Source organism: Ursus americanus, chromosome 32, assembly GCF_024610735.1.
Source record: "Ursus americanus isolate L20-20 chromosome 32, mUrsAme1.1.p, whole genome shotgun sequence".
NCBI lineage: Eukaryota > Metazoa > Chordata > Mammalia > Carnivora > Ursidae > Ursus > Ursus americanus.
Window position 1 is genome coordinate 14114660 of NC_142158.1, and position 18324 is coordinate 14132983.

The 18324-nt window shown below is 37.6% G+C and overlaps 1 protein-coding gene across 1 annotated transcript in view; it reads right to left on the bottom strand.

The window, feature by feature from the left end:
• Nucleotides 1-13104: 13104 nt before the first annotated feature.
• Nucleotides 13105-18324, bottom strand: part of LOC148107318 (orofacial cleft 1 candidate gene 1 protein-like) — a gene marked incomplete at its 5' end in the record, with an annotated part of 60642 nt that continues 55422 nt past the window's right edge. The window contains one exon of the mRNA XM_087857900.1: nucleotides 13105-13287. Coding sequence (XP_087714026.1) covers nucleotides 13105-13287 — 183 coding nt within the window. The remainder of the gene's footprint in view (nucleotides 13288-18324) is intronic.

Consider the following 18324-nt stretch of genomic DNA (forward strand, 5'->3'; position numbering starts at 1 on the left):
TCCAGCAAGGTCCTGCTGCTCCCTTTGATTCATGAGCGACTTCTGGGAGGGTGCAGAGCTCAGCTGCGCTGTCTTCTTTACAGACATTTAGGTCTGCAATTAATGGTGGACTTGGCTCTCTGCAGCAGGTACAAGAAGAGGGGAGATAAAAGGAACAGAAATCGACAATGGGCATAATGAAAAGGTCTGCCTTTGGAAGCACAACACAATTTGATGTTTTCCTTAAACATTGTGTCAGGTTAACTGAGAACTAGATAAATACCACATTACCACCATTGACTAAAGTTGGGGAGATGAGTAGCTTTTGAAATGGAATGCTACAAAATACAGGACTCACTATATTCAGTACTGATCTCCCAACATCTAAAATGTGGCTTATTTCAGAAATCATCAGGAGATCACATATGTGGTAAGACTTTCCACCACTTCATTTTCTAACCCCACCCCTTCAGTTTTGTAAATTGATAAAGAAACTCTGGAAGGGGGAAATCATTTAAATATATGGATAGCTGATATGACATAAACTTTTTTTTTTTTTTTTTTTTTTGATGCAATGGTCAGAGATCGAGATCTATTTCTATCCTCAGAATATTCCCCCGGCTTTTTTTTCCCCCTCCTATTAACATTTACTGACATTACTTGAGCTTCTTTTTTACTGACTATTTATTTAGTTAATTTTTTGTTTGTTTGTTTGTTTGTTTGTTTGTTTTAAGCTCACACGTCCTAACAGCATTCGCCTGCTTTCCCATATTCATTTGAATTAAGACGGATCTTGTATTTCACTTCTCCTGACTTAAGCTTAATTCCATCAGCAGGGCCATCTGTGACAATGACTGTCCCCCCACCAGAGGAATGGCCTTTTTGGACCTCACAGCTGATTTAGTTTCTTGTGATAGAAATGATTTCCCTTAATTTGGTTAGAGCTACATTGACGCAAGGGTTCATTAGGACACCCATTTGCTGGCAATTCAATTTCAAATTAAATACACTTTGCTGTAAATTTTATTACTTTTAAACTACAGTATCTATTGTCTTTAATGGCCCTATTATACAGTTATGAAGGTAAACAGATTTCATTAGTAAACATCAAACATGTTATGTTAACCAGAGTGAAATGGTTTCCTCAGTTTCTTTCTTTGTTCTCTTGGCAAGCATTGTAAGGCACTCAAGAAATATCCTAAAAACATAATCTAAATAATTAGATGCTGAATTCACGATTATCATCCTAAAGGAAAAAAAAAAAAAGATCCTTAGTTGCAATCCCGGTTCTTCATAATTACAGGTTTTCTAAAAATACCTTCCTTAGTTAAAAAGGAACACGTACATCAAAAGGTTAATACACAGCTTTAACATGATATCAAGTACCTAGAGTGAAGTCTAGAGATTTGTGTCCCCTTGGAGCAGTCATACCCTGGACCAGGAGCCAGACCAGACACGAGCTCATTTTGAGTTAGGTCCTGTGGCATATTATTACTCTTTTTTTTTCTGCCTCATATATAGCACTTATTAATTTTGTGATTATATAAATATATGTTTATGTTTGCACAATATACAGAATTTGATTATATAAAAAGCCCCCCAAAAGTCATCCATTAGTCCACAACTCAGAGATAAACACTGATAAAATACTGAGATCTAGTCATCATAGCTAGGTAGCGAAATACAATCTCTTTTTTCTTCACAAAATAGGGCCAATGATGTAAATATTACTTTGTCACCCATATTTACCACTTAGTACATTATAGGCATTTTCCATGAGATTAAGAGTTTTTTCTACAGCATAACCTCTTACTGTTGGATACTTAGGTTAGTTCCAATTCTCACTATGATAAGTTAGCTTATAATTAAGTCTCTTGCATTTAATGTCTTGTTGACCTCCCCGGCCATTATCCTGGTCTAAGTCCTAGCCCTAGAAGTATAGTGATCAGGCTAGTACACTGAGTGTTGACTGACACCTTAGCGATGTATAATCCTACCCCCATGGCCTGTTCTCTGGGGCACTGAATGCTCTTCACAGAGAGACAGGTCCCACGCCCGCCTTATTTTCTCCATTAGTCACATTAGAAATTAAATAAAATGACAATGAATGAACAACTTGATGTCTACAACAGGCTTTCTCAACCTTGGCCTTATTGGCATTTTGAACCACATAACCCCTTGCTGTGGAGGCTGGCTGGGCCTGCAGAATGTTTAGCAAGATCCCTGGTCCCTGCCCACTAGACACCATTAACAGACCCTTTCCTAGTCCCAGTCGTGACAATAAAAAATGTCTCCAGACATTGCCAAATGTCCCCTGCGAGCAAAACTGATCCCTGTTGAGCACTACTGATATACAGTATGAACAGCTATTACTGAATGCTTAGCATGATCAAGGCACTCTTTTAAATATGTTATGTCTATTATTTCATTTAACCCTTGTGATAGTCCAACAAGGTATTCTTATTTCTGCTTCACGGATGAACTGATGCTGGAGAATGTTGAATATCTTCTTTGAAGTCACATAGTCCTAAGGGGTAAAGCCCAAGATTCAAAGAGAGACCATCTAATGTGAAAGCCCCTCTGTACCTATACCCACTACTTCTGCATCTCCTTTCCTGGCAGGGAGAAGCAGCAACTGCCACCCCCAGATCTTGGAAGTTACTACATTGGCTCAAGGATGTAGATACTTCCTGAGAGGTAAATAAGACACGGCTCCCAGTTATACTACCATCACTACAATGCCCCATCCCCAACAGCCGTATATGGATGAAGGGGCACAGATAAATTTCAGGAGGGAAGGAGGTCATGGTTTCCCCAAATTTGACCCTTAGGGTGAATCAAACTACGGGTGCCTGGTACCTGTAATTGACCCACATTTAATCTATAGTGAAACAAACAAAAGAAAAGAAAATGCACTAAATCTACCACGAAGGAACATACTTCTTGCATGTTTTGTCAGTCTTTAAACGGGACATAGGAATGTACTGAGTGAGTCCTTCTCCTTCAGATTTCAAATCCTGTATCAAAGAAAACAGAAATGAAATAAAATTGATTAAAAATACACTTGAAACACTATATGCAAAAGTGGGTTTTTCTAAGACCTAGATATACTTACTCTAAAGGTTAAGGTTCAAGGAGACAAAAACATGGAAGTTATACCTTTAGCAACCTCCTTTTATAGAATATGACTTTCCTCACTCTGCTTCGTTACTTTTGGCCAGGAAGGTGGAAAGGATAATAAAGAACATTAAAAAAGGAGGAGAAATGTTCGTTGGATGCAAACCCAGTTTTCTTTGTCTCTGTTTCTCTCTCTCTCTCTCTCTCTCTCTCTCTCTCGTACACACACACACACGCACACATGCCACATAATGGTACTCATACCACACAATAAAACAGTGTAACAAAATGTAAATGGACATATGGCTGAATGTGTAGGATGCTAGAGATGTTAGTAATAATTGTGATCGTATAATTTATCATCCAATCCAAGACATTTTGGTAGTCAAAGAGGAAACAATTATTCTAGGACAACAGGCATAGCCCAGGACTACCCCATGGCCAACATAAGGTATAGTAACCCTATTAATAATACTCATCCAGCTATTCTGAAAGGATATCATATAGACAAATAACACATTTCGAGAAGGTGCATATTGAGGAATGAAAGAGAGAAAGAGAGAGAGAGAACTCAGGATGGAAGCTTCAGTCCTTTATAACCCAGCCTTGGAAAGGACATAGCAGCACTTCTGCTTATGCTATGGGTCACACAGACCAACCTCGATACAATGTAAGAGAGAACTACAAAAATATATTAGTAAGAGGCCAGGATCCTTACTCCATAGCAATCATGAAAGCCAAACAAGCAAATGTTGGCAGTTCTTTGATTAAGTCTCAAGGTTGGAATGATTCTCCATGGCTCTCAGATCTGTTCTCTGGACACCTGGTTCCACTCCATGGATCTTCCTTGCTTTTTTTCATGAAAGCTAGCCCATGCTGGCAGCTAAGTTGTTTACTTACTCTGTTTCCTGCTACTAGATTTGGGAATCCAGAGACTCCTCTATTTGATTTCTTTCTCTCTCTTTCAGTTCAAGCAGTTAGTTGGTTTTTCTGCTTATCTAATTTCATGTATAACGCTGTGGGTCTTCCGTGAATCTTAGTGGAGTCCACTTCACTAGACAAAAACCAAACCTACAAATCTCCTCAAGAGAAGACTTTCCCTACTACAGCACTTCCACTGAAAGGATTCCGTGTTATATATTGTGCTTGGTTTAGATAAATAAGTTTCTTAATACAGTTCTGCCAAGAGAACTTCTGAAATAAGTATGTGAGCTCTAATAAAAAGTCTGATATGGGGGCGCCTGGGTGGCACAGCGGTTAAGCGCCTGCCTTCGGCTCAGGGCGTGACCCCGGCGATCTGGGATCGAGCCCCACATCAGGCTCTTCTGCTATGAGCCTGCTTCTTCCTCTTCCACTCCCCCTGCTTGTGTTCCCTCTCTCGCTGGCTGTCTCTATCTCTGTCGAATAAATAAATAAAATCCTTTTTTTTAAAAAAAGTCTGATACGACTAAGTAAATATTCTTAAGTTTATCACATACTAATTAGCAGTGAGATTTCATAACAACGGTGCTAATCTACATTTATTGAGCACTGATACCCTACTAGGTATTGTACTTCATTCAGTCTCTTATTCTGTAGATATCTATTATGGTTTTGCTTTATGCCAGACACAGTGCTAGAAGCCAGGAATACAGTGGTATATAAAGATTTATACTATACCTGACATTATAAAGTCACCTTTCTAGTGGACACAATAAATAAAATAAGCTTGAGAAATTAATAAAACAATGGCAAGGATGGTAAGAACAATCTAAGAAACAGTTAAGAGAAGACTTTAAAGGGACAAGGTTGTGGGAGGAAGATTAGGAAAGACAGTGATTTTTTAAAATGAGACCTGAGTTAAAGAATAGTTTAGCAGTGCAAAAAGCAAAAAAAATTAATTGCTCTAGGCAGAAAGAACAGCATGTACAAATGTCCTGAGGTAGGACATAGTTTTATGTATTTAAAAAAGAAGATCAGCGTGGCCTAAGTAAAGCCCCAAAGGAGAATATTGGGAAATTGGGTTGGAAACATGAATAAGTTCTTGCTGGACCTGCAGGTGAGATCAACCAATCTACATATTATGTGCAATTGGAAAGTCAGTAAAAGGTTTAAGTAAATGAATAGTAATTATCTGTCCTATATATAACCAGTGATAAAATTTTAAAAATATTAAATGCATATTTATTTATGCCTCTCTCTTATAAATCATGTTTCTCAGCAAAATTCAGCTACTATAGCTCCAGATCATTGGAGAGGGGAAATGTCTTCTCAGTGTGGGGGACACCAAAAAGAAATCACAACCAGGGCACCTGGGGGCGCTGTCAGTTGAGCCTCCGACTCTTGACTTCAGCTAAGGTCGTCATCTCAGGGTCATGAGCTCATGCCCCAAGTCGGGCTCTGTGCTCAACACAAAGTCTGCTTAAGACTCTCTCTCCCTCTCCTTCTGCCTTTCCCCCTCAAATAAATACATAAATCTTGCCAAAAAAAAAAAAAAGTCATAACAAAATGCCTGAAGCAGTGGGGAACCCTTTTGTTCCCAGTGGATTATGAAGCGGAGAAGGAGGTAAAAATAAGGAAATCAAGTAGCCAAATGTGCACGAGTGGTGGCTTCCCCCCACCCCAACCCTTCCTCTCCAAGGCAGAAATCCTGCAAGAATTGCATAAGAAGAGTGAGGCAGTTTGAGGAGAAATCGAAGAACAGAAGGGCCATGCCAGGCTTTCAATTAAAATTCTGAGAAGAGCCATGTTCCATGGTACCCTATGTACCAACATGGCAGGTGTGAGGTTAGCTAACCACATTAGAGTAAAATGGGTGCTTTGTTGTCGTTAATGACCAAGAAGGCCCAAGTTTAAGACCTGTATCAGTGAAGGTCCGAGCAGAGCATATGCATTCTCAAAATTAGACAAAGCTGTGGGTTTAGAAGCAGGCTGTTCCACTGCTGGGCTTGAAGGGATGAGGAGACAGAGTGGTCACCAGACACCGGAAGGAGAGTCCTACAAAGTCATCTATCTTGAGTAGAACGGTGACCCCGGGTGGAGGGGTGGAGGCCACTCAACACAGCCTTAACCTCACAGGGAGGGAAACACTGTCTATCACACGACCCCTCTTCTCCCCTTCCTAACCCTTAACAACACTCACCATTGACGGAAAGCAACCAGAAGCCATAGGGAACAAGAGCTCGATGGATGTGCCCTCACAGTTTAGCCTTGTATGACAAAGAACACTGTAGATTCAGACTGGCAAGCTTACCTAGATGCGATGGTATGAACCACTTGACTAAACTAGAAAGTCTTGCTGATGAATTGAATGAGAAGATAAGGAGAAATAAAAAACCAAAAATGAATTTCAAATTTCTGGCCTAAGTCAATTAGTGTTCTCTAGTACCATTTACTGAGATAAGAAAGATGGGATAGGTAATGCAAACAGTTTTGGTTTTTTTTTTTTTTAAGATTTTATTTATTTATCTGAGAGAGTGAGAGAGAGCATGAGCAGGGGGAGGGGCAGAGGGAGAAGCAGACTCCCCACTGAGCAGGGAGTCCAATGCAGGACTTGATCCCAGGACCCTAAGATCATGACGTGAGCCGAAGGCAAATGCTTAACCAACTGAGCCACCCAGGCGTCCACATACACAGTTTTGAGGAACAAAATATCAGCTTCCAGGCTGGACATGTTAAATTTGCAGTGTTTTTGTGATACCGCATGGCAGCGGTAAGTGGAGTGAGATACAGGAGTCTGACAGCAAGAGAAGAGATCAGAGCTTCTGGCTGTCACCAGCAAGATGATGGAATTTAGGTGATGGGAATGAATGGAGATACTTCTATGCACTTCTGTATGCTTTGCCGTTTGATTCTTACGACAGCCCTACGATGCCAATCTCTGAGTGTCAGACTGATTTTGCAGATGCGTAAATTGAGACTTAGAGTGTTTCAGGTACTTGCCCAAGGTTAACACATGGTGGAGACTAGAGCCAGCTCTCTGCGGTTCCAAATCTCAGCTCTTAATCCATAAATTGGTCCTTCACGTAGTCACTTTGCCATTTTAGAGGCTACACACGTAGGGTGGCAGTTTTCTTCACTCACTTGACCCCATATAGTTTCTATTATTAGCCCTTAACCAACATCCTTGTAAAAACAATTAAGGCTTGGATCAATAGATGTATATGGTCCTTTGGAAATGAAAAGAAAGGGCTAAACAGTAAAACTTTATTAAAACCTATGAAATTTTCCTTTGCACCAACCATTTTCCAAAAGAGATCAAACAGAGCCAGCATGGTTTGCAAAGAGAATGAATGTCCTCATGGAGCCAACTATTTTCAAATCCTCTCAAGCACTCGAGAAGCATTGATTTTTATTAACAGTGAACTAATTAAAATTTATCATCTCATTAAGGAAGATTATATCACAAAGTTTATGATGTTACAATTATTTCATGCAGCTTTAGTCATATTTCTTCTTCCATATAAAAATAATTCTTTTTTGTATAGAGTTTATTTCAAAATATTTTGCAACCCAGACTTTCCACCATATCCTATTCATCTGAACAAGTGATGGTTTGTTATAATTGGAGATTACACAGAGAACGGTTTGGCAAAAATTATCAGTAAATATTGTTGCTAAACCAGAAATTAAGATAGTTATGTTCTGCATATTTATCCAACATCTAAACAAAATTCAAAAGATTCTTAATTAGCTATCACTAAAAATTTAAATACTGACTTTCCAAAAATATGTCTTCAGATTTTCCTAGTCTGAATCACCTTTCCTTTTTTTTTTTTTTTAAAGATTTTATTTATTTATTTGACACAGAGAGAGACAGCCAGCGAGAGAGGGAACACAGGCAGGGAGAGTGGGAGAGGAAGAAGCAGGCTTCTAGCAGAAGAGCCTGATGTGGGGCTCGATCCCAGAATTCTGGGATCACGCCCTGAGCCGAAGGCAGACGCTTAATGACTGAGCCACCCAGGCGCCCCTGAATCACCTTTTCTAACAAAAGTATGAAAAAAACACAAGGAGAACAAGATTGTTCTAGATGCTTCTATATTCAAAAAAACAACATAGGATAGTGGCTCTAAAAGTTGCTAGATTTTTCATAAATATCTATAAATCCTCAAAAACTATTTCTATTTTCTTAACTCTCTCTCTCTCTCTCTCTCTTTTTTTTTTTTTTTTTGACAAGTAATGTAAGTCACTAAAGAACCGGTTGGATTCTGCAAACTGAGTAGATGCCTATTTTTCATTTTACCTAACAGTGAATTCTTTATTTTGGATGTTATTATTCAAGCTCTTTTTGCCTGTGGTAATGGCTAGCATAGGGAAGAAGAAAGAAATGAAGGACATAATCCAATTTTAGCTAATATTTGCTAAGTACCTGTAATGTGTTAGGCACTAATCTATGGAGACTCTAACAGCCGCTGAAACCTCACATTAACTCTTTCAGGTAAACACTGTTATTACTCTCATTTTTGAAGTGAGGAAACCAAATAAAGCAAGGTTAGATCAAGCCTGGTGAGTTGGCCTCCAGAGCAGATATTCCTAATCCCTATATTACAGAGTTCTGAGTTTAATATTGCTTAACCATATATTAAATGATTTGAACCAACTCTCTTTATTCAAAAGCAATGCTTAGTAGGCAAACACAGCATATGGAAAATCATTGCCACACTACAATTACATATTTAGAAATAAAAAAAACTTAAATTATATGGAAAATCATCTCTATACTGGAATTCCATATATCAAATTTATAAAACAGTAATATTAAAATTGCCTTTGAATTCAACGTCAATTTTTCAATTTTTTTCCTAAAAACTTAAACTCTACATGAGCCGTGCTAAGCAATATAAGCAATTTTATTAAAATAAAATATTGCATGAAAATGCATGATCAACATTTCTATGTAGAAATGCTGACTCTGGTGATTTAACTAATTTAATTTTCTCTCAGTTTTCCAAAAACTTACACATTGAAGTACATACGTACCAGCAACTTTAACATATGTCAATCTTAAGTATATATATCACTAAACATATACATAGAATATGTAGATATGATATAATTAATAATTCTATGGTGATTAAAAATGTAAATATGTCATAAAAATAAAAATTCCAAGTCAAATCATAGGTGAGAATGGAATTATCCTTTGAAGGGCAGAACCTTATTAAAACAATTCACTTTATTTTTTTTTTTAAGATTTTATTTATTTATTTGACAGAGATAGAGACAGTCAGCGAGAGAGGGAACACAAGCAGGGGGAGTGGGAGAGGAAGAAGCAGGTTCATAGCGGGGGAACCTGATGTGGGGCTCGATCCCGTAACGCCGGGATCACGCCCTGAGCCGAAGGCAGACGCTTAACTGCTGTGCCACCCAGGCGCCCCTAAAACAATTCACTTTAAATATAGCGTTCATAGGATTAAAGGGTTCATAGTGTTAAAGGATTAAGCCAATAGGCATCAAGCTAAAGAACAATAGGCAATAATGCCTTGGAAATCTTAAATAGTTTAATTTTGCCAGATGAAATCCATAAAAATGTCTAGGTACTTTAAACTCTGTATTAACATTTCTCAACTATCAGAGTGAAGAGTGAGGATACACTATGGTTAATTAAAAAAAAAAAAAGAACAAAAACAAACAAACAAAAAACCTCCTAAAAGTCTTTCTCCAAATACAGACCAAGAAACAATGAAAGTTGTCTTTCCATTCTACATCATCTTCTACTCAAAGCTGATGGCAGTCAGATCCCAGAGCCTTACAAGAATGGGTTTTCTCGGGGCACATGGGTGACTCAGTTGGTTAAGCATCTGCCTTTGGCTCAGGTCATGATCCAAGCATCCTGGGATTGAGCCCCCCATAGGGCTCCCTGCTCAGCAGGCTGTCTGCTTCTCCCTCTCTCTTTGTCTTTCCCCCCAAACCCCACTTGCACTCTCTCTTGCTTGCTCTCTCTCTCTCAAGTAACTAAAAAAGAAAAAAGAATGGACTTTCTATTAATATGTAGGAGAATATAAAACATATGAAGACATGGGTTGAGAAAGTAAGAAATTTTAAATTTCCAAGAAATATAAAATCAAATATGAAACAAATATTTGGTACGATCCAGAGTAGGGGAGATACTGAGAAATACCTGAGGAATAATGAACCACTTTACAGACTCATGAAAGCTCTCATACAAATTTCCTAAATTTATTTATTTTTCAGACTGTTTTTAATAACTGCTTACTGAGGTATATCTTAGAGTCATGAGAAAAAATGTTTCTGATATTAAATATAAAATCATGCCTTAAAAGAAAAGAAAAAATAAAATGCAATAAAATCATAACTTTTGCCTTTCAGGTTAAGTGTCTACCAATGACCTAATGCCATGAAAACTCTTTCTACATGTACCTTTTTTATTTTTATTTTTTTATTTAGAGAGAGAGAGAGCATGCATGGGCAGGGTTGAGGGGCAGAGAGAGAGAGAGAATCTTAAACAGCCTCCACCCCCAGCAGAGAGTCCAATGCAGGGCTCAATCTCACAACCCTGACATCATTACCTGAGCAAAAATCAAGAGTTGGATGCTTAACCACCTGAGCCACCCAGATGCCCCTACCCTGTCTGTTTAGAAGAAGCCATTTAGGTACAAAATAATGGCAGTTGGTCAGGGAAAGTTCCACTTTATGAAAGAATTACAGCTAGTAAATTTAGACAAAATGGTAGATTACAAAGCTATAATTTTGCAATTCTTAATGAAATTATTATTTCAGGCAAGGATTACCAATAGATATAATAACACTAAAAAGTTAATGGTTGATGAGGAAGTGGGTATTGTTTGCTACCAAAGTAATATCGCATAGATTTTTGTTTGTTTCAAAGGGAAAATAATAGATGAGTCAAGCCACCATCACCATAAACCAATGACCAGTTAACACACAAATGATGCAATGATCAGATATTATTCATCTCTAGATGTGCCCCAATAGGACTTCACAATATTGTCTCCAATGTCTTCAGGCCAAAGATATTCATCTTGAATTCAGTCAGCACCTTTAGATCAACTTCCATGTTATTGCAAGTACAGGGAATAAGAGAACAGGCTAACATCACCAGATGGAAGCAATGTCACAAGTCTGTCTATAGAATGTCTATGGTACATCTGACCCAGTCAACATGTCAGGCTTGACTTACAGGACACAAGACGAGATGCAGTGCATGGTCCAGATTAGGTCTTGGTTTGGACAAAAATATAATAAAGGGCATTTGGGGAATAATTGGTGAATTTGGGTATAGACTGGATATTAGATAAAATTAAGGAATTATTTTGAATTTCATTAACTATGTTGATAGCTCAGACTGTGTTCTTATTTTTTAACAGCATAAAAAAATTTACTTTTGTGGGGGTACTGGCTCCACATGCCTCTTAAAAAACCAACATAATGATTCATGAGCTCCCCTTCTTCTAAGCCATGTCTACGGAGATGTCCAAAGTTTCTTATTATGAAGCTGCCATTAGAAAATGGCCTTTAGTAAGGGGCTGGTCACCATAGTGACCTCCCTCACTGGGCCCTGCTAGAACTAGCCAGGAGAACTGGAACCATGAGAGAAAGGTTACATATTTCTGACTTAACCTTTTAAAATATTAAACAATGAGTTTGAGGTTGTCAGAGTGGAATATTGGGTCAAAGAGTCCCAAACAACATTACTTCATGATGGTTACCCTAAAGTTCAACATCTTTACTTTTACCATAATCCCTTAAAGGCATAATTCCTTTTTTCATATTTCTCTAAAGTTATACTCTGCTTACATTAGTTCTCTTTATTGAATTGATCCAAGAGAGGAAAAATGTAGCGGAGGACCTCTTAATGCACTTGAGAATTTTTTTTTAAATGTGAATTTTAAGAAAGAAAGATTAGACACAAGAGTTTCCTATCCATGCGATGTAAATTCAATTTCCAATTGAAAATTTCTCCATAGATATTATTTTATTGTGAGAGAAGTGAAAAATTAAGCAGATGTAAAATCATTGTCAGAGTGGTCACGGCAATACTTTAAAAGCTTTTCATTACCTGAGCAAACTTGTTGTGTCTGTGAAGCCTTCTTGGGCCGTAAAATAAGATTGATAAAAATAGCTAATAATTTATGATTGATAATCATAGCTAATAATTTTTTCCCTAAACAAAAAAGAATATCTAAAAATTTAATACTTCAGTTTCTTTTCAGAAAACTCCTATGAGCTTGTAATACATATTTACATGAAATATATATATTTTTTAAATTTGGAAATGATTTTAAAACGTGATTTATTCACTACTGTGTGTAAATATTTTTCTTTTTTTTAAACAATATTTTAAAACAAGTTTATTGTGATGTGAGCGATTTTAAAAACCAGCACATGTTTAATGAGTACAACTGGATGAGTAGGGAAACTGTCACTACAATCAAAGTAATAGACATAACCATCACCTCCAAAAGTTCCCTTGCATCTATTTTTTTAAGTGTGTTGTGAGAATGCTTAACATGAGAAGCACATTCTTGACAAATTTTAAGTAAACATGAAATCTTGTTGACTGTGCACACTATGGCGTACAACAGATTTCTAGAACTAATTCATTTCGTATAAATGATATTTTATACCAACTATGCAACAATACGACTCCTGTAAAAGCATTGTAAAACGAGCTCGGGGAAACTGCCTGAGGAATGGGATTTCTTTCCGTGTACACTCTGCCATCAACCTCATTTCCACTGGCACGCTGAGATAGCTTTGCTCTCCACTCCTGGAATCTTGCTAATTATTTTACCCTTTATTATAATAAATGCATTAAAAACTTGGGGCACATGCTATCAATTCTCTATTGCTTTGGGGTCTGTTTAAAGGTTTATTTACTTATTTATTTGAGAGACAGAGAAAGCAGGGGGGAGGGGCAAAGGGAACGGGAGTCCTAAACAGACTCGGGGCTGAGTGCAGACCCCATGTGGGGCTCGATCTCAGGACCCGAGCCAAAACCAAGAATCGGATGCTTAGCCTACCAGGCCACCCAGGGGTCTGAGTTCTCTAATGCTTTGTAACAAATTCCTTAGCATCTGGAAATGGCAAACTTTGATCATCCTGGTTTCTGAGGGTCAGAAAGCTGTCATTGGCATCCAAGACAGTACCCACACAGCAACCCCCGTCTCTCCATAACCTGTTCTCAGAAGTGACATCTATCGCTTCAGCCATGTTCCATTCATTAGAATCCTGTAAATGATTCCAGCCAATACTTCAGGAGGGGTGATGACAGAGCCCAAATCTCATGAGATAAGGACCATCAAGATCCTCTTCAAGGCTGCCTACCACAGGGAGAAGATGTTACAAAATCCCCATTTTCCTTCCCTACTGAGTACCTCATTCTAAAACATCCTTCCAAAAATAATCCATGATCTGCATAAATTTCCAAAATTTTGTTGGAAATTGTAGAATTGTGGCAAGGATCGGGACCCAGCAAAAACCTGTCATAAAAAATCACATCTTTAATCGTTAAAATAATCTGTTTTTATTTGAGTCTACTTGGCACACAATGTTCCAGTAGTTTCAGGAGCTTGTATATAGTGATACAAAAAGTTTCTCCGTTATGCTGTGCTCAGCACAAGTGTAGCTGCCATCTGTCACCACACAACCCCGTTCTTTCATAGTCACGAAATCTCAAAGCTGATGATGTAAATTCCAGCACACAGTAATTACTGAGGGATACAGAGTTAGCAAGTAGCGGCAATAGGAAAAAAATTACAAAAAAATTTTCTAGGTGGTTTTTCCACTACAAAAAAATTATATTTTCTGAAATGAAGTTACACCATATAAATGGCAAAGACAAAGAAGTGTTTTGAGCTTTCTTCAATATTTATAAAGTTTTTCCTCTAGTATTAAATTTGTGTGGGGCTTTTCAAACATAGGGATTATTTTTTTGGCACTATATCTGTCTCTCCTTTTGCACGGATGTCATTCATCTTGAGGCTTTCTTAATATTTTATATTACTTTCATTAACAGTTATTTTAAAAAGGAGCTTGATATTCACTGGGAATGAGCAGGCTAACAATCCAACTTGGGTGGCATGCTTGTTGAGGGTTTTGGGTTTTGTTTTGTTTTGTTTTTAAATTTATTTACCCACTTGAGAGAGAGGGAGAGAGAATCTTAAGCACATTCCGCAGCGAGGACAGAGCTGGTGTCCGGAGCTCGATCCCAGGACCGTGAGATCACGACCTGAATCAAAACCAAGAGTCAGCCCCTCAACCGAGTGCCACCCAGGTGCCCCTCTGTTGAGAGTTTTATCACAGAAAAAGGAGAAGCTTCATTGAGAAGCTTCAAGTATGGAGAGGTTTTAAATGAAGTAATAGAACTAAAATATGGGGCAAGATGAACAGAGTAATAAAAACAGATTCCTCAAAATCATAGAGAGGTAATGTATAAATTATTTTATCGAACCAGGTAAAATCTTAATAGGACCCTCTGGCATTTATACCAAATAAACGAGAATCACTTTAAATAATGGTGAGAAATTTTACTAACTTGCACACACACATATACACTCACACACACACACACACACACACACACACAAAACCACACATGTGTGTTCTGGTCTTTCAATGTCTTCATTTCACACAAAATGACTTTTACATTTTAGGAGCTTAACAAGTATCCTTTTTTTTTTTAACATTTTATGTATTTATTTGACAGAGCGAGCACACTAGCAGGGGAGCAGCAGGCAGGGAGACGGAAAAGCAGACTCCCCGCTGAGCGGGGATCCCGATGCAGGGCTCGATCCCATGACCCTGGGATCATGACCTGAGCTGAAGGCAGACGCTTAACTGACTGAGCCACCCAGGCACCCAACAAATATTCTTTTTTAACATTAAGCTTACGTATATTTCTAAGTTCCCATTATATTGAGGATATGAGAAAAAGCCCTTACCCATAAGAAAATTATGATGAAGTTTGCAAAAAAATACCTTTGAATAATAGTACAACGTACTATAGGATCAAAAACAGATAAAACGGGAAATTCCTAACTAATAAAGATACTGGGTTATTCATATATGATTTAATAGCTAATATTTTTATTATTTTAATACCAGTTATTGGATCAGGCTCCTTAATTATACATAATAGTTGTGGCAACATTGTATGATATGAATTAGTATTTCCATCTTATTGAAGTTAATATCCTGAGAGTTTAATTGAGTTGTCTAAGACCACATATGCCATAAAATTTAGAGGCTATTTGAACCCATTACCCTCTGACTCCAAAATCCAAGTTCATCCACCACTAACATGATGCCTCTCTCAAAAATAACTAACGAGGCAGGGAACACCCATGAGAAGCTATTTAACGTTCTTGACCGAGGAAGTAAAATAATCAGTTATATCTTAAGCACTAATCCTGGAACGGATTAGAGCAAAGAGAGAAGAGAAGCCAGGAAAACAGCTAAGATTTTGTTAAAGTGCCTTATGCTCGACACTTGTTACCGCTTAGGCATTGACCTACCTTAATAAGAAGCATTTTGTTAATCACACAACTGTTCAGCAAGGAAAGAAATTTTTATATTTAAAAGAATGTATTTATGCTAAATAACAATGTTTTCCTTTAATCACTTGGGGGGGAGGGGTTGACTGAAAAAAATCAGATATTTACTTCTCTCTATTTTAGTTAAGATTTTTAGAAAAACAGTATCTTCTAAAGTAATTTCAGGGATTCCAAACGGCATAGAACGGGTTTTAGAATAGAATTCACATTCTTTCTTCCTCCAAAGCCTGCTCCACCCTTTCTCATTCTTAACATTCTTGCTTCTGCATTTCTAATTCCCCTCATTCATCAATCAGTCCTTCAAAAATTATATATTCATGCCAAAAGTATATTTCGAATCATTCCAAATTTTTACAAGTACCTTTGATCGCTATACATGCTAAAAGAAGAAAATGACATTTTCTGAGAGAAGGGAGAAAAAGAAGGTAAGGAATCAAACCATTCCCCCGTGAGGAAAGCTGAAAAATGATAGATTTTTTTTAATGATAGATTGGAAATACGTATCTTTCACCTTTACAAAAAAATGACAAGATGTGTATTATTATTCCTAGATGTGTATTAAATTCCTACAATTTGCCAGGCGCCCACAGAAGCCTTCAAGCTCAGGAGGCTGGGGCCAACCCCAACCCCCCACCCCCACCTTGAGGCTGTGACACGTGATCCAGGGCTGAGCCAATCAACACGATTTCAGATTGGAGCCCAATGAGGAGGATTCGGGGGTCTAATACACCGCCTATAAGGTCCAACAAGATGGAAGTACAGGGCATTTGAAACATTGAGTGAGAAAAAATCTCACATACGGATTTTAGCAAACTAAAAGCATTCTGTTATTTACTCATTCAATTACAATTACAGTATCTGTCCATTGTTCGACAATAAGTGCCAAACAAGGTTGGAATATGACCTCGAGGCAAATAAACACATTAAAATAGGCCCTGAGAATTATAAAAGTCCTAGATGGCTCAACTGCTCTGATTTCTCTTGACTTAATTGCAGTGAGGCAATTATTAGAGAGGACATGCCTTCTATAAGCAAACAAACTCAGGCTCTGTGCAACCATATGTCTCAATTCTACAGCTCCAGCCATATTTCAATTCTCCTTTCTTTTTTACTCTACCCTGGTTTCCATATATCTAATGCTCCCCACCCTGCATTAACTTAATAGCACGGTTTTCTGTTTTCTCATCAATCCTCATATTTCTTTAAACTCCACATACCTGGGCATGTGTATTTGATTAATCTAAACCGAAGGCCTTAAAACAAAATTAACATGCAAAATGCACTGCAGTGCATTACTTTGATTCCAATTTGATCTAGAACCATAGAGTCATAGAAACTGGAATGCCTATTTTTTTTTCCCAGGAATAAATTCAACTTTATTCATGATCCATTGGGGATACTGAGTACACTCACATTTAAAACAATAATTCAGGGGCGCCTGGGTGGCACAGCGGTTAAGCGTCTGCCTTCGGCTCAGGGCGTGATCCCGGCATTACGGAATCGAGCCCCACATCAGGCTCCTCCGCTATGGGCCTGCTTCTTTCTCTCCCACTCCCCCTGCTTGTGTTCCCTCTCTCGCTGGCTGTCTCTATCTCTGTCGAATAAATAAATTTTAAAAATAAATAAATAAATAAAACAGTAATTCATATTCTCTCACCCCATTAATCTTGGTTTGTTAAACTGCCAGATATTTCACTTGATAGAGATTTGGGTTGAGCAGATGTTCTACTATTCTATGTCTCAATAGGAATTTGTTTCATCACTTACTTTTCTCCAGCAACTGGCTGACATTGGTTCTATTGCTTCATAGTGTGGACACCATATCTAGTTCAATTTGGTTCAAATTTCAGTCTGCTGTTACTAGTTGCATGACCTTAGACAAACTACTGAACATCTCTGTGTCTTAGTTTCCTTATCTGTAAAGTGTGAGTGGTAATATTTATCGATCTTATTATATGAGCAATAAATCAATTAAGAATATAAAGTACTTAGGATAGGTCATTACACTTAGTAAATAATAAACATCCATTTCTAATTTAATTATACATCATTACTGTTATCATCTGTAACACTTGGCAATATTGAGTTCTCTGTAAATACATATTTGCATATATAAATATATACATGAATACATACATACATATATAAAAAGGTTTCTGTATATGTATGAAATATATATATGTGGACTTTTTTGTTGTTGTTATTATTATGCTATTTATTTTTCCTGTTTTCACGTGGTAAGATGAGCAGAAAGTTATGAATGAACAAATAAAGCCTTTCCCGTTAATCACAATGCCCACTGAACATGTTATCGCACTGGTCCACTTGTAACTTCCAAGCTAGTCCTGGCTAAGGAACAATTATATTCAGAGTTTGGCAGGGTCTTCAGATTGGAAAATGACAAACTGTTGAAGAAACAGATCTTAATAAAGACTTCTGATGGAGCATTTGCTTGGTTCTATAAAATTTATGAAATTTATATTCACTAAGCAACAATTCCAGAGCTCAATGCCAAGGTCCCAGTCATTTATCCAGAGTAGTTAGGGTATCTTCCTTCCTGAAGGTAATCTTTATCCCATGCCTACAATGACCCAGGCACTCCACTAAAAGTTTATCTAAATTATCTCATTCATTAATTTATGCTTTAAGATAAGCTTCACAACAACTTTTGTGATGGATACTATTATTATTTCTGTTTTACAGAATAAAAACA